The sequence below is a fragment of the Meles meles genome, chromosome 1, assembly GCF_922984935.1.
Source record: "Meles meles chromosome 1, mMelMel3.1 paternal haplotype, whole genome shotgun sequence".
In the NCBI taxonomy this organism is placed as follows: domain Eukaryota; kingdom Metazoa; phylum Chordata; class Mammalia; order Carnivora; family Mustelidae; genus Meles; species Meles meles.
Genome location: NC_060066.1, coordinates 208,849,257 through 208,875,752, shown reverse-complemented (window position 1 = coordinate 208,875,752; position 26,496 = coordinate 208,849,257). Strand labels below are relative to the sequence as shown.

The 26,496-nt window shown below is 55.8% G+C and overlaps 1 protein-coding gene across 2 annotated transcripts in view; it reads left to right on the top strand.

Annotated features, from left to right (window-relative positions):
- Positions 1-23,514, top strand: part of DISP3 (dispatched RND transporter family member 3) — a 47,360-nt gene extending 23,846 nt beyond the window's left edge. For both annotated transcript variants that reach the window (XM_045987983.1, XM_045988060.1), the window contains exons 4-21: positions 4,323-4,459; positions 5,341-5,475; positions 5,767-5,927; positions 7,166-7,305; positions 8,240-8,388; positions 8,593-8,754; positions 9,573-9,734; positions 11,783-11,896; positions 12,710-12,846; positions 13,911-14,095; positions 15,944-16,074; positions 16,150-16,322; positions 17,318-17,444; positions 18,022-18,167; positions 20,085-20,244; positions 20,799-20,912; positions 21,391-21,557; positions 22,189-23,514. In XM_045987983.1, coding sequence (XP_045843939.1) covers positions 4,323-4,459; positions 5,341-5,475; positions 5,767-5,927; positions 7,166-7,305; positions 8,240-8,388; positions 8,593-8,754; positions 9,573-9,734; positions 11,783-11,896; positions 12,710-12,846; positions 13,911-14,095; positions 15,944-16,074; positions 16,150-16,322; positions 17,318-17,444; positions 18,022-18,167; positions 20,085-20,244; positions 20,799-20,912; positions 21,391-21,557; positions 22,189-22,551 — 2,863 coding nt within the window. In that variant the 3' untranslated portion in view covers positions 22,552-23,514. The remainder of the gene's footprint in view (positions 1-4,322; positions 4,460-5,340; positions 5,476-5,766; positions 5,928-7,165; positions 7,306-8,239; positions 8,389-8,592; positions 8,755-9,572; positions 9,735-11,782; positions 11,897-12,709; positions 12,847-13,910; positions 14,096-15,943; positions 16,075-16,149; positions 16,323-17,317; positions 17,445-18,021; positions 18,168-20,084; positions 20,245-20,798; positions 20,913-21,390; positions 21,558-22,188) is intronic.
- The last annotated feature ends 2,982 nt before the right edge of the window (positions 23,515-26,496 follow it).

Genomic DNA, 26,496 nt, shown 5'->3' with positions numbered 1-26,496 from the left:
TTTCCATCATTTCTGTGGAAAAGTCAGCTGTAAATATTTTTGTTGCCCCTTTGAAAATTATCTTTTTTCTCTGGCTTCATTTAAGATTTCTTTTTGGCTTTGGTTTCAGCAAGACTGGGAAAACTATGATTTATGTTGGTGTAGTTTTCTTTGTATTTGTTCTGCTTGGGGTGCACAGAACTTCTTCAATCTGTAGGTTGATAACTGTCATCAGTTTTAAGAGTTTCCTGGGTATTCCCTATTCAAATATTGCTTTTACCTTTTAGGATTCCTTTTTAGGATTCTAATTACACAAATGTTAGATCTTTTCACTGAGTTCCATGTGTTTTCAGTGCTCTTTCCAAGGTTTTAATTTTTTTTTTCTATGTTCTGGTATATGTTACTTTCTGTGTTTAATTGCCTTCTGTGTTTTAGATATTCCAGTTCACTGTTATACTCTAGTCTTCTGTTATATCTAATCTGCTAATTAATGTCTATTGAGATTTGAAGGTTAATGTTATATTTTTCTGTGGAGAATTTCCACTTGATTCTTTGTTATTGATCTAAATCTTTGGAGAAATTCTTCAGTTTTATTTACTTTGTCTATATTATCCTTTCTCTCCTTAAACATATTAATTATCATTATTTTAAAGTCCTTATCCGTTGACTTTTGATATAGGGATAACTTGTGGATTTGTTTCTGTAATCTGTTCTTCACTTGGTTTTTGGTCATGTGGTCCTGTCTATGAGTATGCCTGGTAATTTTTCTAAAAGATTTTATTATTTAATTGACACAGAGAGAGAGATCTAGAGAGGGAATACAAGCAGGGGGAGTGGGAGAGGGAGAAGCAGGCTTCCTGATGAGCAGGGAGACCAATACAGGGCTCGATCCCAGGACCCTGGTATCATGACCTGAGCTGAAGGCAGATGCTTAACAACTGAGCCACCCAATGTCTGGTAATTTTTATTGAGTGATGAACATTGTGTATAAAAAACAAAGAAGTCCAGATGATATTTTTTTCATGCACAGAAAGTTTATCCTTCTCTCCACTAGGCAGAGTTGTAACTGATCACCTTAAGTAGCCAACCATTTCACTGAGTCAAGGCTATTTTTCAGCCCTGCAAAGTCTCAGTCTGCTTCTTGTTTGCTCTTGATTCTCTAGAATTTTCAGCTGGGAGCCTGGTGTATTCTGCACAACTCTTTCCCCTGACAGGTTACAAAGTCTAATATTTGTTTCTCAAAACTACAAAAACAAAAACAAAACTCACTTTTTCAGAGGCTTTCTGCTTAGACTTTTAGCCTAATGCTTCCTGCAGCTCCAGTACTCAGTACAAGTACTGAGAAAGAAACTGACATTTTATTCTGCTGGTCTACAGGTTTCTGCCCAAAACTCTGCTAATTCATCTGACTCCCAGCCTTAATTTTTAGCTTTCTGCCTGTGTTCATAATCAGCAGATGCCTCCCGGATGAAAACAGCCATAGAAGGACAATTTACCTTTCCTAAGTTCTCTTTCCAGAGTCTTCCTGGAGTTCCTCTGCTCATTATTCTCATATACTCTCTACTGTCCTCAGATTATTTTTTATTTTACCTGATTTTTTGTAGTTCTTGGCAAGAATATTGTCTTCCATGAGCTATTCCTTTATACCTCAGAGTAAAAATTTGGGCCTGTGTCTTTTTATAGCCAGCAACTAAGATAGGACCTAGAACTTCAAAGGCACTATATAAATGCTATACAAATGAATGAATTAATTAATAACTAAAGAGTTGCTTGATCTTTCAGTGTTCTACTCTAATGAAAGATCCATTAACCTATTTATTTCAACAAAGTAGATAATCCAAAGATATTTTCTACTTGGCTTTTAAATGTTCCATTTGGTTTTTTAAACAGCTTTATTGAGATATTGACATACAAGCCAGCTGCGCATGCTTAAAATTTACAGCTTGATTAGTTTTGGTACATGAATACACCATAAAACCTTTACCATAATCAAGATGGTGAACATATCCACCTCCCACAAAAGTTTCCTTCTGTACCCTGGCTAATGACTCCATCCTCCCCCTTCTTGTCTATCCGCCCCTACCTCAGGCACCACTTTCCATTTTCTATCACTGTATACTGGTTTTCATTTCCTAGAATTTTATATTCTTGGAATGATACAGTATGCACTCATTTAGTTGACCTCTTTCAGCCTAATTATTTTAAGTTATATCCATGTTGTTACAGGTATCAATAGTTTGTTATTTTTAGATGCTGAGCAGTAATCCAGTGTGTGGAGATGCCGTATATTTCTATACAGGTATCTAATTGTTCCAACATCGTCTATTGAAAATATCATCCCTTCAACAAAGATTGCCTTTGCACCTAGGACAAAAATCTATTATCCTTATATATGTGGGTTTATTTCTGGACTCTCTGTTCTGTTTCATCAATCTATTTCTTTATTTGCATATTTAAAAAATACACACACACATGGGGCTATTTCAACTTTAAAAAAATTCATTTAAAAAATATACATAGGGATAGTAATGTTTCTATTTCTTCTTGCATGAGCTTTGGTAGTTTTGAGTCTTTCGTGAAATTTGTCCATTTCATTTAAATTGTCAAATTTGTTGGTATAAAGTGGTTCATAATATTCCCTTATTATCTTTTAAATATCTACAGAAACTAGTGATGTCACCTCTTTCATGTGTATCTTCTCTCTTTTTTCATGATTAGTCTGGCTAGAGGTTTATTGATTTTACTATTCTTTTCAAAAAACTAGCTTTAGGGTTCTTTGATTTTTTTCTATTGGCATTGTTTTGTTTTTCATTAACTTTTCTGATCTTCATTATTTCCTTTTGTCTGTCTACATGCAATTTTCTCTTGTTATACTTTTTGAAGTAGAAGCTGAGGTCATTAATTTGAAACCTTTCTTCTTTTTCAATATAGGCATTAGTTGCTCTAAAATTCCTTTTCAGTATTGTTTTAGCACATCCCATGAATTTTCATATGTTGTGTTTTTATTTTCATTCAATTCAAATAGTTTTTTTTTTAAAGATTTTATTTATTTGAGACAGAGAGAAAAAACACAAGCAGGGGGGTGGGGCAGAGGGAGAGGAAAAACTAGAAGCAGACTCCCCACTGAGCGGGGAGCCCGATGCAGTCTTGATCCCAGGACCTGCTATTTCCATTTCTTTTCATTCCTTTGTGTAGATCCATGTTTCCATCTGTTATCCTTCCCTTTGTACCTGAAGGACTTCCTTTGACATCTCTTGTAGTCCAGATGTCCTGGACTTTTGTGTATTTGAAAAAGTCTTCATTTTGCCTTTGCTTTTGAAATATAGTTTTGCTGGGTATAAAATTCTGGGTCAGCTGTTTCCCTGTAGGTAAAAGATACTGTTCCATTGTCCTCTCATTTGCATTGTTTCTGATGAGAAGTCATCCTTAGTTTTGTTCTTCTGTATGTGTTGGGCCTTTCTCCTCAGGCTGCTTTTAAGACTTTCTTTTGATTACTGGTTTTGAGCAATTTGATTATGATGGGCATTGTTGTCGTTTCATGGTTTTTTGTTTGTGGGTTTTCTTTTTTTTTTATTTTTGTACTTGGATTAGTTGCTTGAGCTTCTTGAATCATCAGGCCTATAGTTTCCATTAAGTTTGGGAAAGTTTCACTCTCCCTTGGGTGGGTGAGATATATAACCCATTATGCTGCATGGGAGCCCAGCAACTCTCAAGGTGATAAGTGAAGATAAGCACAGGACCCATTTTGCTTCTCATCTCTCAGGTATCATCATCCTATGTTGTCTTGTGTCCAGAATCTTGTTTTATATATTTTCTTTCGTTGTTGTTGTTGTTGTTAATTTTAGGGGGAGGGTAAATCTAGATTTCATCTTATCTCTCTGTCATGGCCAGAAGCAGATGTCCCTCCTGTTTGTATTTTAAAACTCAGTGTGATAAGCTGGTTATGTTTTTGTTATTATTAAGAATAGCTTGTGTTCCCCACACATGGAATAGCTGTGTGGAAGCTGGTTTGAATTTAGGGTTTTGCAGTGAATATTGAGGATTAGGAGATGACAAAGTATTCGACAGTGATTGATAATTGTCTGTGTCGAGCAGGGTCTCAACGTTGGCCATACATTTGAATCACCTGGGAGATTTTTAAACACTGATGACTCGACCCCACCCCAGAAATTCGGGTTTAATTTGTCTAGTGTCCAGCCTGGACATCAGGATTTTTGGAAGCCCCCAGGTGACTCAACATAGAGCCAAAGTAAAGAGCTACTGCGGAGGTGGATAACTCCTGTTCCTCCAAGTGTCAACAGCCATCTGCAACCCACTTCTGTGTTTCCTCTCTACCCCTCCAGCAAAGTCCAGGTTCTATACGGGGGGACGGACCTCTTTGATTATGAGGTGCGCAGGACCTTCAACAATGACATGCTCCTGGCCTTCATCAGCAGCAGCTGCATCGCAGCCCTCGTCTACATTCTCACCTCCTGCTCTGGTAGGCCTCCTCAGAAGGCCCATCAGGAGCCAGCTCCCCTCCCCCTTCCCTGTGTGCTCCTGTCCCACCAAAACCTGCCTTCTCCAGAATGCCACGTCTTGAATCCACTGTGTCAGGGCTGGTGGAGCAGTGTGCTCAGAGATCACCTTCCAACCCCAGGCAGGTGGACTGTAGTCCAGACTCAGCTCAGGCCATACCTGAGGGCCCCTGCTCCCAGGACCCTGCATGCTTAACCTTGTACCCTTTGACCATTGTTTCCTTGCTAAAAATTTTGTTTGGGGGGTCTGGAATATCGGGCCCTCCTTTATGGATTATTCCATTGCATGTTTTATAGTCCTAGGTCAGCTGCCCTTTTTCCCTTAGTTCACCTTAATACCACCTTCCCACTATCCTGGCTGCTTCTTACTGTGTATACAGTAGGTACTCTCTATTGCCCAAGCAAATGACAGGTTCATCATACCTTCAAAAATGGAAAAGACATCCTTTCATTCACATAACAAATATAAATTCAACACTGACTATGTGTCGGGTGCCCTGAGGCACCAGAAATCCAGTGATGAACATCACAGACACATTTACTAGCCCCATGGAACCTCTCGTCTACTGGGGTGAAATATATAATAATTCCCTACCAGCAACTGAGGTCAGTTCTATGAAGGTGAGGGCCTGTGAACCACCCACTCAGATGGCTCCCTCTGCCACTCTGGCCTCCTGCGTGGACCCTTCTCTCTGGGCATGAGAACTGTTCAGGGCATACCCGGGGTGGTGAAGGGCACTCTGCGGGGACACGGGGAATGAGGAAGGACCCAGCTGTGTGCCTGAAGGGTGTGTGGTCTGTTTGAGCCTCCCACTCTAACCCATGTATCTCTCACCCTGCCCAGTGTTCCTGTCCTTTTTCGGGATTGCCAGCATCGGCCTCAGCTGCCTGGTGGCACTCTTCCTGTACCACGTGGTCTTTGGCATCCAGTACCTGGGCATCCTCAACGGGGTGGCTGCCTTCGTGATAGTGGGCATCGGTGAGTCGCCTCTGTGGCATGGCAGGAAGGGTGGAAAGGAGGTGAAGATTTGGAATAAGGGGCCTCATTCTGGGGAGGCATGGAGGGTGGGGCTTGGATTCTGGGGCGGGGGCCAAAGTCAGATGGCTCTTTCCAAACTCCAGGCTGAGTAGTAGGACTCCCTGGGAGCCTGATCTCTCGGGGTGGGTGGGGGGCCACTCAGCCTTGGTGCAGGCCCAGCGTGGGTCTGATTCTGGAGAGAGCAACGTGATCCTGAGCCCGCCCCTGCTGGCCTGGGGCTCCCGCCCGTAGGTGTGGACGATGTCTTTGTGTTCGTCAACACCTACCGCCAGGCCAGCCACCTGGAGGACCCACAGCTGCGGATGATCCACACCATCCAGACGGCCGGCAAGGCCACGTTCTTCACCTCCCTGACCACGGCCGCTGCCTATGCAGCTAATGTTTTCTCCCAGGTGAGAGATGGCCTTTGTCCCGGGCCCGGCCTCCCCCTTATGCCCATAGACCCTGGGCTCGCTCCTCTCACTCACCCCTTCTCTTGCAGCCACACAGCATTGGCCTCGAGGCTCCTGCCATATCCCTAGACTCCGTTCCTGCTCCTGGTTGCCATTGCCAGAAATTAACAAATGGAGAAATTATAACAATATAAATAGTATTTATTATTAATGCTCATTAATAGTAATCCAACCTCTGCCCTGAAGGGTATGTGGCAATTTGCAAAGCTCTTAGTTTTTAAGACATATGAGAAAGGTACAATTCCATCCCTTTTCTCCTAATACTGAAACTGAAGCCCAGAGAGGTAATGTGACTTCCTCAAGGTCACACAGCTGGTCAGTGGTGAGCCTGACCAAGTCCATGGACCTCCAGTCCAGAGCCCTTCCCACCCAGCAGCTTTGCCCTACATTGTCATCCTTCTCATCGATGTCCCTCTCATTGGCCCCGTGCTCCTTCAGGCCCCTGAGTTGGGCTCAGGAGAAGGATCTGAGTTACTGAATTTGGGCCAGGTCCTTGGCGCTGACAGAACCCAAAAAGCAGTGAGCCCACCTGAGCTTTCAAACATTTAAGGACCTGGGCCAAGTATCCCATCTAGAAACCACTAGATGCTTTGAGAGTATCTAGGCCTTGCTAGAGAATTGTGTCCCAAAAACAGGCAGAGCTGGGTTCTAGGTCCCTCTTGTGACTGGCTGTGTGCCCTTAGGACCTCCAGGCCTCACTCACCTCCTCTGTGGCTTATTCAGGGCCTGAAACAAGCTGGCTGTCCAAGTTTTTCACAAGCAGCAAGGGCTTGCATGCTGCTGGTTAGTTTCCCTCTGACCGCCACATCCCTGTGTGTGTCCCTGGGACACCCCATTGCTCCGCAGCCCCAGGAACACCTGTGAGCACTCTCTCCCTTTTGCTCACTCACTTGTGGCCTGCTATAACAGGCTGTCTTCCTCCGAGCCCCAGTCACTTCGGTAACGACCATTAGTGAGCGCTTACTCTGTGCCAGACACGGCTGTGGGCAGCAAGGCACAGTGTGGACCTGAGCTTCCCCCAGTCCTTTGCCTTCCAAGGTCCTCCTGGCAGCCTGGGCCTCCTCACTCCCCCCACCCCGCATTCTGGGGTCCTGAGTGCCTTTGGCTGCAGGGATGCAGGCTGCCTGGATGCTGGACCCGAGCAGCCTCACAGCCCACCTGTACCTCTCCATTGCCAGATCCCAGCCGTCCATGACTTTGGCCTGTTCATGTCTCTCATCGTGTCCTGCTGCTGGTTGGCTGTGCTGTTCACCATGCCGGCCGCCTTGGGCATCTGGAGCCTTTACATGGCGCCACTGGAGAGCGCCTGCCAGACCAGGTGAGCGGCCGTAGAGCTGGAGGGGCCGTGCCCTCCTCCCACTGAATGTCCATAACGGGTCCTCCGGGAACCTCAGCACCCCCCCCCTTCTAAAAGCTTTCTGGTCCTTTATGGAGCACCTTCTGTGTGCCCAGTTCTCTGCTGGGCACTCCTGCAGGTACAAGGAGGGAGAAGAGAATCCTGCCGGGTAGTTACCATTTGGGAACACCTACTCTGTGCCGGGAAGTGGGCAAAGTGCTTTCCTACAAGACCTTATTCCCCCACCAGGACCCTTGGAGCTAGGTTCCCTTGTTTCTCCCTGTTTACTGATGAGAAAGCAAGGGCTGGGGGAGGGTGGGTGACATTCTCAAGGTCGCCCATTCAGTAAGCAGCAGAGGCAAGATTTCAACCCAGTGGTCTGAATGGCCCCCATGCCAGCCTCCATGTTAAAGGCTTCTCGCGTTCTCGCCTCGGTGGAGTAAACATATTTAGACATAGTGAACTGTGTGCAGAGTTGGATGGGTCGGCCCCCAGTTGCTGCCAGAAGGTGAAGGGTTGGGGTCTTGCAGCTGAGTGATCTGGGGAGGAAGGAGGGGGGGAGGCCACATGGAGTCGGGCCTGGGTGGCGGGCTGGGCTTGGGTACCAGGAATGACAGGGGCTCTGGGCTTGGGGCGGGCCACACCAGGGCAGGGGACCCTCTCCCTGGGTCATGGCTGCCGTCACCCTTTGTCTCCCTAGAGGAAGTGTGGCGGCACCGGGGGTCTGGGTGGAGGGGGTTGGGGATGGACCCGGGAAGAAATCAGGCAACGGGCTCCTGGGAGTCTGTGCTGAAGGTCCCCCAGGAGACGTCCACAGCAGCATGTCGGGGCTCAATATGGCAGCTGGGGCTTTGCCCACTTGCCCTGCGCACCTGGGGCCCTCGGGGCTGAACCCGCTCCCCCACTGTGTCCGCAGCTGCCACCAGAAGTGTGGCCGCAAGAGCTCCCTGCACTTTCCTGGGGACGTGTTCACCGCCCCGCAGCGGGCTGGGGACAGCCCTGCCCAGGGCCCCATGCCCTACCTGGACGATGACATTCCCTTGCTGGATGTCGAAGAGGAGCAAGGTGAGTGTGGCCCCAACCTGCCCTGCTGACCCTGGTGAGAGCCGAGCCTGCCTCTGTCAGGGAGGTCGCTTTTGATGAGATGTTGTGAGGACAGGCGGGTGCTCACGGTTTCGGGCATCCTCATCAAGCATTTGGGCTTCCCTAGAGAGGATGGGGACCAGGGTGGCCTTTGACCTCTGAGGGGCTGTTGCTCTGTCCTGGCAGTGTCGCTGGAGCTGGGAGAAGAGTCCCTGGTGTCTGTGCCCCCCGAGAGCCTCCAGCCAGCCCCTGACCAGGGCAGCCGCGGGCAGCTCATTGCCCAGCTGCAGGAGCTGCTGCACCACTGGGCCCTGTGGTCCGCGGTCAAGAGCCGCTGGGTGATCGTGGGTAAGTGCGGTCTCTGCCCTCCTTCCCCTCTGACTTGCAGCTTTTCCCCAGTGCCTGAGGCATGGGGGACAGACATCCCCCAAGGACGCATTGGCCATGGGAGTCCAGCACCCCTCCTGCAAATGACCCTGGGTTGGCGTGTCGCACCTCCCCTTCCTGTGTCGAATGGAGCTGGTCCCCCATAATTGTTGCTGATGGAGCGCCTGCTGTGTGCCAGTCACCACACCGGGCTGTAGAGCAGAGCACTTGATTCTTGGGCTCTGGAGTCAGACCAGCGTGGCCAGGTTGGAATCCTAATTCTACCATGTACTGGCTGGGTAACCTGGAGTATGTCAGTCAGTCTGAGCCTCAGTTTCCTCGCCTGTTCCTGAGGATAAGAATAGTGTCTATCTACTAGGGCAGAAGGAGGGCAAACCACGGTGCAAGGAAAGAACGCGGCCCAGGGTGTGGCATGCAGTAAGTGCTCAATAAAGGCTCCGTGCTGTTATTATTCTAATCACGGACTGTATTTAGGGCTGTGTATAATCAGGCAGACGCGGCGGCTCTTTAGAAACTGTTAGGTACTTTCTTGCCTAAGAGTGCAACCTTGCAGCTTCTCGTCTGCCTCCCCAAGTGACACATATAACATCCAGCCCTGACCCCCAGAGGACCAGTCCCTGACCAGCGTCACCCGCAGGCTGCCGTGCCGCACCTCTGCCAGCTCCCTGGGGACCCTGCCCCTCACACTGCTCCCCCCAGAAAGGGAGCAGCTCTTCCCCAGGGCTGTGAAGGTCCCCCCAGCCCCCCGGGCCCACCTAGCATGCCTCCTCTCCTGGCAGGGCTCTTCATCTCGGTCCTCATCCTGTCCCTGGTCTTCGTCAGCCGGCTCCGCCCCGCCAGCCGGGCCCCCCTGCTCTTCCGGCCCGACACCAACATCCAGGTGCTGCTGGACCTCAAGTACAACCTGAGCGCCGAGGGCATATCCTGTATCACCTGCTCAGGTGAGAGTTCAGTCGGGGTGTCCCCTCCGGCTCCCTGCTCTCTTTGGAGTTCAGGTCTCAAAGCCTGTCAACCTGTGAGATGCAAGGTCCAGGCTCCCGTCACTGTGCGACCTCAGCAAATCATTTCACGTCCGAGCCTCAGTGTTTCCCCATTTCTTGAAACAGGTATTTACCGGGTGCTGGGGAAACTGTCGTGGGCTGGACAGGCTTCCTGAGCTCCGGGAGTTCACTTGCCTGCTGGGGGCCGGCATTGGGATAGTAGGTAGCTGTGATGGAGGAAGAACGGGGAGCCTGGGGAGCTCAGCATCATGGAGGGCTTCCTGGAGGAGACAGTGTCTAAGCTGAGACTCAAAGAAAGGGAAAGTCTTAGCCAGGCTGAGAGAGAAGAGAAGAGGTCTTGGCAGAGGGAAGCACCAGCGATGGGCAAGACTGAGGCCAAGTTTGAGAGAGTCAGTCGCAGGAGCTAAGGCAAGGCAGGTAGGCCGGGCCAGGGACTAGAGGACTGGAGTCTGCATTTGATTCTAATTGTCAGGCGAGCTCCTGGAGGGTTTTAGGCAGAGAAGGGCCATGATTGAGTCTCCTGGGCGCTGTGTGGATGTGGAAGGGAGGGTGAGGATAGAAGCTGGCTGGAAGACCAGGCAGGAGGCTGCTGCCCCCATCTGAGCTTGAGACAGTGGGCCTGGGGCCAGCGTGCTTATGGTGGCCGTGGAGTCAAGAGGTTTTGAGGAGGTAAAATCCATAGAAACAGTGATGAGGAGTGGGCGTCAGGGATGAGCAAGGACGTGAGTTGAAGATGTCACCTTGCTTTAGAGGTCGTCTGATCCAGGCCCCTCATTTCACAGAGGGGAGCCGGAGGTTGGGGTTGGGGCCAGGGGAGGTTGGCGCAAGGTCATCCAGCTTTGCCAGGTCCGTTGGAATCCAATGAGAAGATGCTGGGCTTGTCCTTCCAGCTCCTAGGAGAAGATCCGCCGGCTGCTGTAATTGCCTTCATTTAATTAGGGCGGTGTTCACATTAACCTGGCCTTCCCCTCCGTAATGGCATTAGCCAAATGCACGATAATCGACTGCAGCTCGGAGAGGCGCCTGAAGAGCGCCTCCGAAATTGGAGCCAGCCCCGGCCGCATCCCCAGCTCCTCTCCCGCCCGTGTGTACGCATTAGACTCCATGACCACTGCGGCTCGGAGACCACCTGCTGTCCCTCGGGGCTCAGAGTCAAAAAGCCAGTCCCATTTCCTAGATGGGTGAAACCCAGAATGGTGCTGAAGCTCCTAGAATTGTCCAGAGAAGGGCCAGGACGCTGGCCCAAGTCCAGCCCCCCCCAACCCCTCGGCCCTCTTGGCTCCCTGAACCGCCCTTGGGGAGGCCTGTTGGGATTGTGGCAGAAAGGGCTTTCAGGGCCACCAAGACAGGATCCAAATGAGGCTCTTCCTGTCACTTCCTCCGCAGGTCACAGAACCTCCCCGAACCTCTCTGCTTTCTCCTCTGTCATATGGGGTTAATGATAGCGACCTCCGAGAATTACTGTGAAGATTGCATCTTTGAAGGCGTAAGATTCCTCTCATGAAACAACAACAAAGGAAACCAGAAAATTCATCCCCAGTTGTTGAGGCAAAACAGGACAGTCTCCCGTCATCTCGGCTGGTGGATGGCGTCCCATTTCTACTTGTTCCTGCTCGTGGAGCATTTATCATGAGCTAAATGCGTGAGATGCAGGTCCTGTTTGGTCCTGCTGCCCACCCTCTGGAGGCTCGGCATCACCCCATTTGACAGAGGAGGGACTTGAGACGCGGCGAGGATGAGGAGGGAAAGTGCCAGAGTGTCTTTCTCCAGATGGAGCCTTCCTTTTGACTTAAGATTCTTGCAAATTCAATATTTGGCGGTTTTTTTTTTCAGTTCTATCCAGTTTCTTTCAGACCCCTGTCACCCGTCCCCCAAGCCGAGGGCCCCGAGGCCCGTGTCCCTGGGGTGGGCAGCTCTCTCAGTCTCTGCCTTCCCCTGCCGGGCTCAGCCAGGGAGGCCCGGCTGTCCCTAACGAGGCCCGGGGGTAGGTCTGTTCCAGGAGAAGCCCCACAGCCTGCAGAACAACATCCGGACGTCTCTGGAGAAGAAGAAGCGGGGCTCAGGGGTTCCCTGGGCCGGCCGGCCTGAGGCCACCCCACAGGGTTAGTGGGGAGTGTGGTCTGGCTGGTGGGGGAGGGGGATGGCTTTGGGAGATCCTGCCTTAGTACTAGGGTGCTCCTGATGAGAACGAGAGTCTGTGCTTTGGGGCCACTGAGGTGGGGTTGGTGAACTTGGGGCCTCGCTCACTATCCTACTAGCTCTCCTCAGTCAGAACACCGCCATCCCCTCCTGACAACCCCCCCAGCCAGGCCTCACGTCCCATGGACTTGCTGTGTGTGCCAGATCCTTCCTGAGTGTCTGGGGGTGGGCAGGAGTGTCCTGAGCCCCAAAGAGTGGCTTATCCCTGCCCAGATCCCCATCAGAGCTGGGACACTGGAACACGTGTGGGAATTAGCCCCCTCCCCCATGGGGCAGTTCTGTGTGTCTTTGTCACCCCATGGCTGTCGTCACCCGTCTGCCCAGCCTGCCATTGTCACTCGCAGCTCTGGCCCTGCCCTTCATCCCCACCCCCATCACAGGCAGCAGGGCCACTACCCTAGCCCAGACGGCACATCTTCCCACGACTTGTAACGTCGTTGTCAATCCGGCCACCTTCTCTGCCACTGTATCCCGGTGACCACTACCGCCTCCCGCTTCCTCCGTGCCCACCTCCCCATCCCCACGTCCACCACCAGCATCCCCCATCATGGCCATGGGCTCAGTCCAGTAGAGAGGAACAGAGCCCACATTTAGAGAGGAGCCCAAGTCAGGGCTCAGCTCCTCGGGCCATAGAACAGAGAGTGGGCTGCTTCAGGTCCGGGGAGGCCAGGCAAGGTGACTGCCTGCCCCTCCTCCATCCTTCATTTGTCTCCCAGACTCCCCAGGCACCGTGTATGTCTCCAAGGTGAAGAGTAAAGGCCACCCGGCTGTGTACAGGTTCTCCCTCAACGCCAGCCTACCCGCCCCTTGGCAGATCGTGTCCCCCGGGGACGGGGAGGTGCCCTCCTTCCAGGTGAGCCTGGGCTGCGGTGACATGGACAGCCAGTATGGGGGAGGGGGCCCTCAGAGCCACACTGGTGGACCCTGGCCACATCGGGAGGGCGAGGCAAGGTCTGTGAGGCAGACGAGGACTCTCTCAGCCAGATCTGTGGTACCTACAGAGTGCTGACGGCACGGGCTTCCAAGTCAGGCAGACCTGGGTTCGAGTCCTGGATCTGCCATTTATAATCTGTGTGTCTTGGGGCAGATGGCTTAATCTCTCTGAGCCTCAGTCTCCTCATCAGTGAAATGGGGTGCATAAATGACAGCCAGGGCTGGAGGTACGTGAGGTAATGGTAGGTAGCGTGTGGGACGCAGGAAGTGCTCGGGAGCCAGTAGCTAGGTGACTGTTCTTGGCAGCGGCTCCAGCACCCCAGAAAAGAGCCTCTAAGGGCCACCCCAGGCCTCCAGTTTCTCCCTCTCAGGAATCATCTGTGTTTCTTGGACAAGTTACGCCCCGTATCAACTCATTTGCTCAGGGTTTCTGTTTCCATCTGAATGGTGAGGTGTCTGGGTCCCACTGCCCAGAAAGCTTTCCTTCCAGCGTAACGCATGGCAGGCCCCTCATTGAGGCCTCAGCATAAATGTCACCCCCCCATACAGCCCTGCACTGACCCACTTCTCGGTTTGCCCTCCTCCTCCCCTGCCCATGTATTCCCGGTCTTAGCATCCTAGCACATTCATAGCCCCCCATAGAACCTAAAGCCATCGTGCCTGGGGGCTCCCCAGAGGCAGGGGCCGAGCCCATCTTGCTCACTGCTGGACACTCACTGCCCAGCTCAGGACCTGGGCGGAGTAGGTGCCCCGCGGGGGGAAGGACCGAGGCTCAGACAGGGAGAGAAGGACGTGCTCCATCTTCACACTCGAACCCAGGCCTCCTGAGCCTCTGCCCGGGGCTTTGCCCCACCCCTCCGCGGGTGCTGGGACAGGGTCGGGGAGCTGCCCAGGAGGGAGGGAGGGGCCGGAGCCTGAGGCCAGGCCCAGGCTGAGGCAGCCCCCCGGAGTCACCTGTCTTGTCTCTGTCGATCCACTGCTTAGGTGTATAGAGCGCCTTTGGGTAACTTCACCAAGAAGCTCACCGCTTGTATGTCTACAGTAGGGCTGCTCCAGCCGGCGAGCCCCTCCCGCAAGTGGATGGTGACGACCTTGGCCTGCGACGCCAAGCGGGGCTGGAAGTTTGACTTCAGCTTCTACGCGGCCGCCAAGGAGCAGCAGCACACGCGGTAACAGCCTCGTGGATAAGCCCCTTTCTCCGGCCGGACCACCCCCTCCACCGAGAGATGGCAGCAGGCATCTTTAGGCGCCCTTAGGCACCCATCCATGTGCACATGTGTGTTCAACCGGTCCCCGGCCCAGGGCTGGGGAGCGGGGGACGCCGGCGCAGAGGATGGGCCGGAAACCTGCTCCCCTGTCTGCCCCCTGCCGTAGCAGGCACTGTCTCAGGCCTTTTGCACTTGCCGCTCCCTCTGCCTCGAAAGCTCTTTCCTAGCTCCTCGGGTATGATGACTTTTCTCCGGGATTCAGGTGTCCACTCCAGGGTCCCCTCTTGGGAGAGGCTGTCCCTGATGGGAACTCGCTCCCCGTCCAGAAGAATTAAGCCCGATCCCTCTCTGTGCATTTCCCGCTGCTCCCTTTCCAGCGCCCATCACCACCTGGAATCACTCTGACCTGTTTATAACCCATCTTTCCTGGGGAGCATCCTGCCGCGGGCTCCTTGACCGTTTCTGTCGCTGTGTCCCCAGCATCGGGCCTGGCACCCAGGGGGTTCTCGGTGGACACTGGCCGAATGAGTGGATGTGTGCGCTTTCTACCTCCTCTCCAAGGCACTATTCACTCTCTACAGATAATTAATTCAGTAAATATTTAATAAATGCCACCCCCTCTCACCGCTCCTCCCCCGTCCCCCGCCCCACCAGACCGTAAGGAGACAGGAGAAGAGACTGTCTGTTGTATTTACCGTCTGTATACTCGGGCCCCGCCTAGTGCCTGGCACGTGAAGGTGCCCCAGAGTACTTAATGGGTGACAGCATTCTGTTCCGGGGTGGGGGGGGGAGGCGGGGGGCTCCGAGCAGCTGGGGGCACCTGTGTTCAGACCAGGGCCCCACATTCATGTGTCTATTGAGACTGTATTTCTTTGCTCACTGAACAAACATGGGGCACCGAGTGTGTGCCGGCCCCCTGCTGGTGCTGGGGCTTCGGTGGTGAGCAAGACAGATGTGGCTCCTGCCCTTAGGCTGGCGAGCGGGAGACAGCAGCTAACAAGTCAACTGCAGTGTCGTTGCAAATGCTGGTCTGTGCTCTGCTCTGGAAGGGGGAGCGAAGCTGGGCCTGGACAGCGATAATTGCGGGCCCTGCCCTGGGGACACATGGGGCTCTGGTCTCTGACCGAGTCTGACCTCCGGGCACTGGGCACCCACAGAGGCTGGAGGCCCCTTGGGGCAGAGGGCAGTGGCATGGAGGTGGTGGGGGCAGGTGACCAAGACGGACTCACTGGGCCCTTCCAGCCCAGGGTACTGGGCTTAGGGGTTGGGGGTCCCTCTGCCCGTCCTCCCCTGAGCCCAGGACTGGGCTTGCTTTGCATATATATAATAGCAAACGGGATCAGGCTGCCTGGAGGAGCTTAGAACTTTCTAGAAAGAACCTTGAGCTATGTCAGGTCCAGCGGTGAACAAGCTAACCATGGAACCCTTGCTTCACGCAAAATCTTGAGGCTCAGTAACTGTTCCCATTAAAGCAGGGGTGCTTCCGAGCGGGGAACCGCCAGGCTGGCCCGGAGCCCCTCTGTGAACTCTTGCACCCCCTGGAGGATGGTTTGGAAACTCCTGGTCTCCACCCTTCTTGCCACCGGTGGGGAGATCCACACAGAGCAGGAGGCTGCTGAGCAGGTGCCCCTGGCAGGGGCGGGACCAGGAGTGACCTCCACATCCCAGCCCCCAACCTGAGACTGCATCCTTGTGCTGGGGGGTGGGGACCCGAGTCCGTCCCTGCATTCTTCTTGTCTTGTGCACAGCCTCACCTCCCGGGCACCTCCTGGCCTTCCCAGCCTCAGCCAGGCTCCTTTGCCTCCGCAGGAAAGTGTACTTTGCTCAGTCCCACAAGCCTCCTTTCCACGGGCGCGTGTGCGCGGCGCCTCCTGGCTGCCTGCTCAGCTCTAGCCCCGACGGCCCGACCAAAGGCTTCTTCTATGTGCCCAGTGAGAAAGGTACATGCGGGGAGGCTGTGGGGCCCCCGGGAGGCTGGGCCCCGCCTCCGCATACGGATGTCACTCCCTCTGCAGTGCCCAAGGCCCGCCTCTCGGCCACCTTTGGCTTCAACCCCTGCGTGAACACGGGCTGCGGGAAGCCAGCCGTGCGGCCGCTGGTGGATACAGGGGCCATGGTCTTCGTGGTCTTTGGCATTATTGGCATCAACCGCACACGGCAGGTGGACAACCATGTCATCGGAGACCCGGTACGTGGGCCCACTTTGGGCAGATGTCGAGAGGCCAGGCCGCACCAGATGTACAAGCAAACGCCAGTCCCCGTGGCCACTGGCCCAGCTCCCCGCACACCCTCTTGCTCCTCTGACTGCTCCTGAGGCCCAGACAGGACCACCATGGGCTCTCGGGGGCGGTTTCCCTTGAGGAGCAATCAGGGTGGGACTCTCAGAATCACCCAGGAATCTGGGTACATTGTGGGCCTGAGCTGGTTGCCCTTCACCGTGAGGGGTTAGAACGGAGCTAAGGAAGATGCAAGTGTATAATCCACCCTTCTCCCCCCTCCCCTCCACCCTCCCCTCCCTGCGGGAGGCCGCTCCCTGCACCCACAGCCCCTGCTCTGGGCCTGACGGCGGGGCCCTCCCCTCTGTGTAGGCTCCTCCCCCTCTAGATGTTTGTGTCCCGCACTGGGCTCTTGGGCTTTGGAAGGGAGAGAAACTGCTGGAGCCGTGGGGTCTGTGTGACATGGACGGGTGCTGAGTGTGTGGTGGGAAGGACCGTGGGTGTGTTAGGGTCAGAGCTCCTGCCTTGAGAAGTCAGTCCGGATACAGGATTTCAGACCCGAAGTAGTTTGGGAACCGGGATAGTCCGGATCCATGTGCTCTGTCCCAACTCGAGTCCCCAGGTGTTCAGAGGAGGGTGGGGAGGTGGGGAGGACACAAAGCAGTTGAGGGAGGACGGAGATTTGGCTGTGCGGAGCAGGGAGAGACAGGAGGAGGCCCAGGGTAAGAAAGAGCTTGTGAGTCAAAGCAGAGCTGAGCCTAGGGGTCTGTGCTGGGAGCAGAAGGTGCTGGTCGGAGCAGGACAGAGCAGTCTCGGTCAGGGGGCTCAGGCAACCATGCAGAGACTCCACCCTGATGTCTGTGACCGTGGCCGGGGGGCTGGGGAGGTTCTTCCCCTGGGGTGGGGCTCAGGACCGAGTTCCCAACTCATTGAGCGGCCCGTGCCCACTTGTGTCTCCTTGGGAAAGGGCAGTGTCGTCTATGACAGCAGCTTTGATCTCTTCAAAGAAATTGGCCACCTGTGTCGCCTCTGCAAGGCCATCGCGGGGAACTCGGAGCTGGTGAAGCCAGGCGGGGCCCAGTGTCTGCCCTCAGGTGTGTGGGAGAGCCATTCGCCAGAGGGAGGACACACCGGGGAGGCCGTGCTGCCACTCCCAGGGGGCACAGCCATGAGGACCTCCGTGCCTGGCAGGAGTCCGGCAGACACACGTCCTTGCTTGAGTTTGTGTCCCCACGGGGGCGAGGGGGAGAGGTGAGACTTCTGGAGCCAAATCGTGCCCCGACACGGATTGGTGAGGAGCTACACGAGTGTGTGGGATGTGTGCCGTGTGTGTGGCCACACCTGCCAGAGTGGCTTTTCCCAACTCGGGAGCCAGGGCTGGGGTGGACGCCACTAACCCGGGTGAGGTCATGCCGGGGCTCTGGTGAAGGAGACCCCAGGTGTCCTTTTCCGCCCCAGTGGCAAATGACTGTTGTAGGTCACCTAACCGCCCACTGCCCCTGGTGACAGACACGTGTTAAGGCTGGGGAGTTGGGGGAGAGCAGGGGCCTCCTATGTGCCTGCCCAGCAGGTGCATACACGCCCTGGGTGGGACGGCGTGGGGGAGGGGAAGGGACGTGCTCCCAGGGTCCCCAGCCCCACTGTCTCTCTCCCCTCCCCTTCTCCCTCCAGGCTACAGCACCTCGTCCTTCCTGCGGATGCTGCATCCTGAGTGCAAGGAGCTACCCGAGCCCAACCTGCTCCCCGGGCAGCTGTCTCATGGGGCGGTGGGCGTCAAGGAGGGCCGGGTACAGTGGATTTCCATGGCCTTCGAGTCGGTGAGCTCCCCATGGCCTCGCCAGGCCCAGGGCTCGCCTCGCAGTGCCCGGCCCAGATCTGAGAGGCGGCTCTATAGAGGGGGGAATGCTGCAGCCCAGAGAGCTGAAGTGACTCCCCCTGGCTCACACGGTGATGGGTGTCAACATCGAGTGTGAAGCCAGCCATCTGACCACAGGGCACTGCCCTTTCTACCGTGCAGGCCGTTCCCACCATGCCAGGGCCTGTGTTGCTTTGTCGCCTCTGGGGTGGGGAGCCCCGGCGAAAGTTCAGGACACTCCCCTCTGCTGCTCTGGGACGCTAGGCTCTAGGCCACAGTCCTGGGTGCTGGGCCGCCTCCAAGAGAGCTTGGAAGCCAGGGGACCAGCCATCCACACCACTCACTGCCTCCTCCCTCATCCTGACACTGCCTGGACTCTGCCCAAGGAGGGAGGCCCACGTGCACACGCACGCACGCGCGCACACACACTCACACGCAAGCACGCCTGACCTGGGCCTCTGCAGGCCCCGTGGCCATGGCGGTTGGCTCCAGAGTCTTGCCAAGCCTGCCGCTGCCGCCCGTGTGCTGAAACCCGGGGTCCAGTCCCAGCTCTGAAGCTGGAGCGCTGTGTCTCCTTGAGCCAATCACGGCTCCCCACTGGCCTCCAGGGCCTCCTCTGAAGCACGGGATGATATGTCCCTGCCCCTTGTCTGGCAGTCCCGGGAAGCAGCAGGGCCGTCACCTAGAGAAGTGGGGAATGAAAACCAGGCCTCGTGCTCTGGCCCGGGCCATGCTTTCCTTCCAGCCATCTGCCACTCACCACACAGAGTCACTAGGCCCCAGAGCCCCTCCCAGTCCTCCTCCAAGGGAGCCCCAGGCTCTTGTAGACACCACTTCAAAGCCCCAGGCAGTTTTTTCTTTAAAATTGTGGTAAAATATGCATCGTAAAATTGACCATCTTAGCCATTTTGGAAGAACGGTTCAGTAACGCTTAGGATATTTACACTGTGATGCAACGAGTTCCACCATCCGCCTCTGGAATTCTGTCCCGAGGGACACCAGCTCCCTCCCGCCCCTCCCCCAGCCCTCGCACCCACTGTTCTGCTACGTGTCTCTGGGAACCTGGCTTCTCTGGGCCCCCGAGGTAACCGGAATCGACAGCCCTGGTCTTTCTGTGTCTGGCTCGTCTCATTCAGCATAACGGTCCCCAAGTTCACCCAGGTCTGGCCTGTGCAGAATCCTCTGCCTGTCAGAGGCTGAGGCCCCAGACAGTTTGAGAGAGGACAGAGCCCCTCTCGGGCCTGGCCACACCACAGAGTGTCACTTCCAAGCAGACCCCACCAACGCTCAGACACACACATGTGCACGGACACACTGTAACATGGTGTGCTCGGGGAGAGCAGAGGAGAGTGTGGGAGCGTGCGTGCGAAGTCCCAGAGGAGGGTGAGTGCCTGTCCTCCCATGGAACAGCTCCGCGGAGCTCGGGGCTGGAGACGGGCAGGATGCTGGGCAGTGAACAGCTCTGATGGGGAAGCACCGCGGCCGGGCAGAGCCCAGCAGAGGCCCGTCTCAGGGCTTCCGAGAAGGTTTCCTGGAGGAGACAGAGCCCGTGAGAGGCTTGAAGGATGTTGGGAGTTGGCTGTGCGGGCAGAGGGAACAGTGCGTGCACAGGCTGGGGCGTGAGAGCTTGGGGGCTCTGGGAGCTGGGAGTCCCCGTCCCTTCTGTTGGGAAGGGACGGGGACTTTGGTGGCATCAGAACTTGCTGCCCTTGTAGGGCTCACACACGCACCCAGAGGCCGGTGGGAGGTAATCCCGGACTGGGGCACTCTCCGGGTGCAGGTGCCCAAGGGCCGGCTGCACCTGCCACAGGGCGGACCAGCCATCACCTGGGAGTGGACACTGCCCCCTACCCATCTCACTGGCTCGTGTGCCCCACAGACCACGTACAAGGGCAAGTCCTCCTTCCAGACGTACTCGGACTACCTGCGCTGGGAGAGCTTCCTGCGGCAGCAGCTGCAGACCTTCCCCGAGGGCTCAGCCCTGCGCCGAGGCTTCCAGACGTGTGAGCACTGGAAACAGATCTTCATGGAGATCATAGGCAAGCGGCAGCCCAGCCCCTCACCCCCGAACTCCCCCGGTCTGAAGCTGCGGATGGTAGCAGGTTACCTGGGGCAGGGAGGGCAGGGTGTGGCCCGTCTGAATTGCCCACTTGTCATCTTCTCCAGCCTGGCCAAGAGCCCCGGGGCAACTGGAATGGCCCAGTGGCCAGGAGCACCAATCAGAGGCTGGAGTGTGGGTCTCCTGCTCAGGGGCACCTAGCCCCATTCTTTTCTCCTAACTTTGGTCACCTGAACAGTGACAGCGATCACCATTGTGGCAGCTCTCTGGTGCCTTCCCGGGACCACACCCTGTGCCAAGGGCCTGACCTGTTCTTTAAACCCCAGAGGAGGCCTGTGGGGTGGGTACTTATGTCGCTCGGTGTCACAGATGAGGCTCAGGGAGGTCCTGTGGCTTACCAGAGTGACATGGCCAGCTATGACGGTGGCCATCTCCGGGACCCCAGTAACCTCTGAACCGTGGAGGGGCAGTGGGCGGTAGTTATACGTGCCCCCCATGAAGCCCAGCTGAGGACCCTCTTCTCTTGCCTTCCAGGGGTGCAGAGTGCCCTGTACGGCCTGGCCCTGTCCTTGCTCATCTGTGTGGCTGCAGTGGCCGTGTTCACCACCCACGTGCTCCTCCTGCTGCCCGTGCTGCTGAGCATCCTGGGTATGTGGGCCAGGGGATGGGAGGGGGCTAATAGGCAGGCATCAGGCTCGAAGGGCCAGGAGTGGGCAAGAGTCCCGAAGAGGGCCTCAGGCCAGCAGGTTCCTCTCCATCCTTAACCGTCACATGTCCTTATTGAAGATTTCCGAGCCACCCCCACATCCACTGCCGGCAGAAAGACCCCGTGTGATGGTCCCTCCCAGGACCTCCCACCAGCCTGTGTGCTCCCGGAAGGGACCCGGATGTCGCCAGGCAGTAGCTCCCGGCCCAGTGACCTGTTGCTACACCTAACCCTCCCCCAGAACCCCCACTTCTCTCTGACCCTGGCCCTCCTGGTCCCTCCTGTCACCAGAGGTGGGGGCTCCACTCTAGGCTCCACCCCCTTCCCCAGGGGCCGTCTGAGTCCACCCGGTGGCCCTCTAGACTACGTGGGTAAGGCTGGGTCCAAGCCGCCTGCCCACAGTCCCCTGCCCCCCTGCAGGCATCGTCTGCCTCGTGGTGACCATCATGTACTGGAGTGGCTGGGAGATGGGGGCCGTGGAAGCCATCTCCCTGTCCATCCTCGTCGGCTCGTCCGTGGACTACTGCGTCCATCTGGTGGAGGGCTACTTGCTGGCTGGAGAGAACTTGCCCCCCCACCAGGCTGAGGTGAGCGTCCTGCCGGCCCGACCCCAGGGCATCCCCCGAGGCCAGCTGGACACCCTGGTGCCCAACTCCCAACCAGCCTGTTCTGCTAATGAGCATAAGGGCCCTCCCTGCTTCCCCGAGTCCAAGTCTCCTTCTCCAGCCTGGGGAACGGGGTGGCCCGTTCTAGTCGTGACTCTGAAGCCACCCACCACCCCCCACACGTCTGTGGCTTGGTGAGAACGTGCTCGTCTACTCAGCACCGGCCCTGGGTCTTGTCAGGTGCTTTGTTTTCTCCTAATTTGGAGTTGTGGTGGTGTGGAAACATTCATAAATACATACATTAAGTCAGTTATGTTTTTAGCTGCTTTTGGTCAAAAGAAAGAAATCCGTTCCCCTCAGGGCCGTTTCTGAGGACCTGCTATGCACACCAGCCGCAGCCCGGTTGTCCCAGCAACGGCTAAGCGCCTGCCTGCGCGCCCTCGTCAGGGAGCCAGGTCATCTTCCCACCAAGCCCGCGAGCAGGTGCCGTCCCTGGCCCCATCTCCGGAAGCGGAGTTGGGGCCGTCCAGAAACAGGCTGGCCCCAAGCAGGGAGGGATCCCCCCGGCACGTTGTGTCCCCGGCCCCAGCCTCTGCCCTCACTTTGTACCCAGGACGCCCACTCACAGCGCCAGTGGCGGACCCTGGAGGCCGTGCGGCACGTGGGAGTGGCCATTGTGTCCAGCGCCCTCACCACGGTCATCGCCACGGTGCCCCTCTTCTTCTGCATCATCGCCCCATTTGCCAAGTTCGGCAAGATCGTCGCGCTCAACACCGGGGTGTCCATCCTCTACACGCTCACGGTCAGCACGGCCCTGCTCGGCATCATGGCACCCGGCTCCTTCACCCGGACCAGGACTTCCTTCCTCAAAGCCCTGGGCGCCGTGCTCCTGGCAGGGGCCCTGGGGCTGGCTGCCTGCCTCGTGCTCCTGCGGAGCGGCTATAAGATTCCCCTGCCCGCCGGGGCCTCCCTATAGCCCTGGCACTTGGGTCCTGACCAGCGCACCTTCTGTCCGGCGGGTGTGGGACGAGGTACTTGTTCGGACCCCAGAGGCACGTTATTTCCCGGCTCGGCTCTAACTAGTTCTGTTCCCAGGCCTGGGCCAGGAAAGGCACCCATCGCTCAGCGTGGGAGTGGACGTCTGCCCGCGTGGCCCGCACTGCCTTCATGACGGCACCCAGCCAGAGCTGGGAGGGAAGCCAGCCGCCACCCCCTCGTGCTGGGCGGCCGGCAGCTGTGTCAGGCGCCCCCGGACAGCCCAAGGGTCCAGCCCCCCTCCATGCCGGCTCACCACAGGGAGTTCCCCTTGTACTGCCTCAGTGCTGACGACAGCTCTCCCGCAGGGCTGTTACAGGGCCGCCCCCATTCTACAGATGTGAACGCTGAGGCACCAGGAGGCAAATTGATTGACATGTAGCAGGCTCGGTGGCAGAGCCCAACTGCCTCCTGAGCCCTGTGCCTTGGTCGGAGAATTTGCAGGAAGAGCACAGTGGGTTCAAGGGCAGGGGCCTTGCACCCCTCTACCCCTTCTTCCCCTCCCCCCCAGCTTCATGGAGGCCAATGCCGGGTGGTCCTGTGGTCCCTCCCAGGCCTTTTGGTCCTGGCCAGAGAGCACAAGAGACTGGCCCAGGGTTCTGCATGTCCTACCCCTGGCCCCAGCCTCAAGGGGCTCCTTCTCCCTAGGGGTGCTGTGGGGCCCCCAACACAGCCTTCCTCACTGATCCAAGCCCCCGTCTCCCCCACTCGACTCTGGGGGTTGGAATTGGGGGAGGCAGTCCCTGGGTCAGGGGCTGGCTGTGCCTGCCACCAGCTCACAGCAGATGGTTCCTAATCAAGTGAAATGACAGGACAGGCTGCTGCCATTAACACGAGCATCGTAAGCATCACTGGCTGCACGTTCTTCACGTAGTAACGGGTGCTCACAGGCTGCAAGGCCAGAGCTCAGCACAGGGGTGGGGGGTGGGGGCTGGAGGGAGATGGAGGTGGGTGGAGGGTGCCGGACTCCCCAGGGACCAAGGACCCACAGTGCTCTGCGGGTCCAGGTTGAGGTTGGGAGCCTCCGTAGCACTGTGGGAATGGGGTTCCGTAGATGAAACTTCTTCTTTTTTTTTTTTTTTAAGATTTCGTTTATTTATTAGACAGAGATCACAGGTGGGGGGGGCAGGCTCCCTGCTGAGCAGAGAGCCTGATGCAGGGCTCTATCCCAGGATGCTGGGATCATGACCTGAGCCGAAGGCAGAGGCTTTAACCCACTGAGCCACCCAGGCACCCCAGTGAACCTTCTTTTAAGGTGCTTGTCTGGCTTGTCAGTTGGGGCTTTTTTTTTTTTTTTTAAGATTTTATTTATTTGAGAGAGGGAGAGAGAAGAGTGGGGGGAGGGGCAGAGGGAGAAGCAGGCTCCCCACTGAGCAGAGAGCCCGATGCGGGCTCGATCCCAGGACCCCAGGATCATGACCTGAGCCAGAGGCAGACACTTAACCGACTGAGCCACCCAGGCACCCCAGCCGGGGCATTTCGGGGCACCTCTGATGTGCCAGGCACTGTCCTTCCTTGGGGCACACGTTGCCCTTTGAGTGTTAGGAAGCCGGACACAAACAGCTGGAACAGAGCCCTGAGTCCTGAGTGACCTTCGGGTTAGCTCATCTGGTCATCTGGAAATAGTATCTGGGGGCTGGGTCTACAAGGCAGAGGTGTAACAGTGTGTCCCCACCCAATGCGTGCCTGGGACCAAGTGGGGACTCGGTATTTGTCTGGGGAATAGCCGACTTTGGACCCACCGTCTTTGGTGAAGCCAGACCCCAAGTAATTCACGGTTCTACTGACTGTGCCGGATGTTCTTCTCAGGATTTGTGTCCGTCTGCTGGGGCTGCCAGAACTAAAATGCCACCACTGGGCGGGGGGTGGGGGGAGGCAGTGCTTAAACAACACATTTATTCTCTCAGTTCTGGAGGCTGGACATCCAAACTCAAGGTGTTGGCTGGGTGGTTCCTTCTGGAGGTTCCGAAGGAGAATCCGTTCCAGGCATTTCTCTTGGCTCCCGCTGGTTGTGGGCAGCTCTTGGTGTTTCTGGGCTTGTAGAAACACGTCACTTTCATCTCTGCCTCCGTCTTCACGTGGCGGTCTTTTCTCCGTGATGTCACATCCTCTTCCCTCTACAAGAACACTGGTGGTATCAGGTCAGGGTCTACCTCAGTGACTCCACTCGATCACCTGCAAAGACCCTGTCTCCTAGTAAGCTCACATTCATGGGTACCAGGGTTAGGACCTCAGTGTATCTCCGGGGGGACACGTTTCAGCCCGGAACCAGCATGGGTCAACATGTACCAGCTTTCGTGAGCCTTACAGAGTGCGTGCTATCATACCCATTTTACAGATGGGGAAGCCAAGGCTCTCTAAGAGATTGACTTGGCTGGGTCACACAGCTGGTAGCGGTGGAGCCAGACTTTAACCCCAGCCAATCTGCCCCAAGGTCTACTCAACCTTTAAAGGTATACAACCTTGGGGAGAATTGTAGCAAAGCCTGATGATGGGAACATTCAAGGTTGGTGGTCAAAACAAGAGGGCTGTTCTTAGAAAAGCTGGGGTGGAAACCCTTGAATGTGTACAATACTTCACCCTTAAGTACTGTCCCATCAGCCTTCAGTGAAACCCGAGCCCTCGGAGGCCCAGCAAAGAGTAGAGGCTCAGGGCCAGGTGGAGCTTGGGACCACACAGCCCTGAAGGGGCTGCTCAGGGGTTCAGGCTGGTGATCCCAGGGCTCTGGCAACCTCTGTGTGAGGGGCCATGATGCGGGGTGGCGCTCCTTCCAGTGATTGGTGCTGTGGGAGGAACAGGCAAGCTTGTGGGAGGAGTTCAGGTGGGAGGGGTGACAGGGAGGCAGCTGGTAAGGTGACAAGGCATCCCAGAGGCTCTTGGAGAAGGGACTGTCCTGTCCAATAACCTCTCCAACAACCTGGTTTTAATGGGGATGCAGAGTCGTTTGCATGTCATTTGCATGCAGTCCAAATAATGCCCATTTGTAAAGAATACCTCACTCAGCCATTTCCTTTTAAGAAACTGCTCCTCTTCCTTCCCCTTGACCTTTGCTTTCTTCCAGAGTGGGGGGGGGGGGGGTGTTGAGCAGGTAGGCCTTGGTGTCACTGTCACCTTCCCCCAGGTGACTAGGGCTGCCTGGCCCACGTACAACTCTGGTGCCCCTCACAGCGCTCCGCGGAGCTGGGTTCCCATCTCACAGATGAGCTCCGGGGCCCCAAGAGGGGAAGGCAGCTTTGGGCAGTACCAGGCTGCTTCCCCGCCCCGTCCCCTGAGGGTGACATTCTCAACTTTGGATCTTAATTTCCTCATCAAAACTGACCTGTCCTGGTCCCTCAGGCCCTGCGTCTGTCCAGCTCCCAGGAAGTGATGTTCTTCCTCCCAGGGGCTGGGAGAAGGACTTGGGCGACTGTTTAGGGCCACACCCTGGGCTGTCTACTTGCTACAGATAAATCCCCCTTTCTCTTGTTTGTGAATATTGACACTGAGTCCCAGAAGCACTAACTCCCATGAAAAGAAACTTGACCTTCCTTTGCTACTGACGCACAGCTCATGGTCTTAATGAGCTTTTGCAGAGCGTTAATGAGAAGCCCTTCATTAGCTTGGGCACAGCGGTTAGCCTGGGGTCTGTGAGGAGGTGCAGGCATTCAGCAGGCCAAGGAGGGCCACAGTGTACAAGGGGAGCCCAGGGGAGAGAGACCCCTGTCCCCTCCAAAAGTTCCCTGAGCCCCTGCTTCTCTCCCTCCTTCTCTTGGAGGCCAGGAGGTACTAATGAGAGCCAGCTTTGTTTGGAACGCCTGCTGTGTCCTGGGTCCCATCCATGCATTCTTGGAAATCCTCACTGCATTCCTCAGAAGGGAATGTTTCTGTTTCTATTTCACTGCTAAGG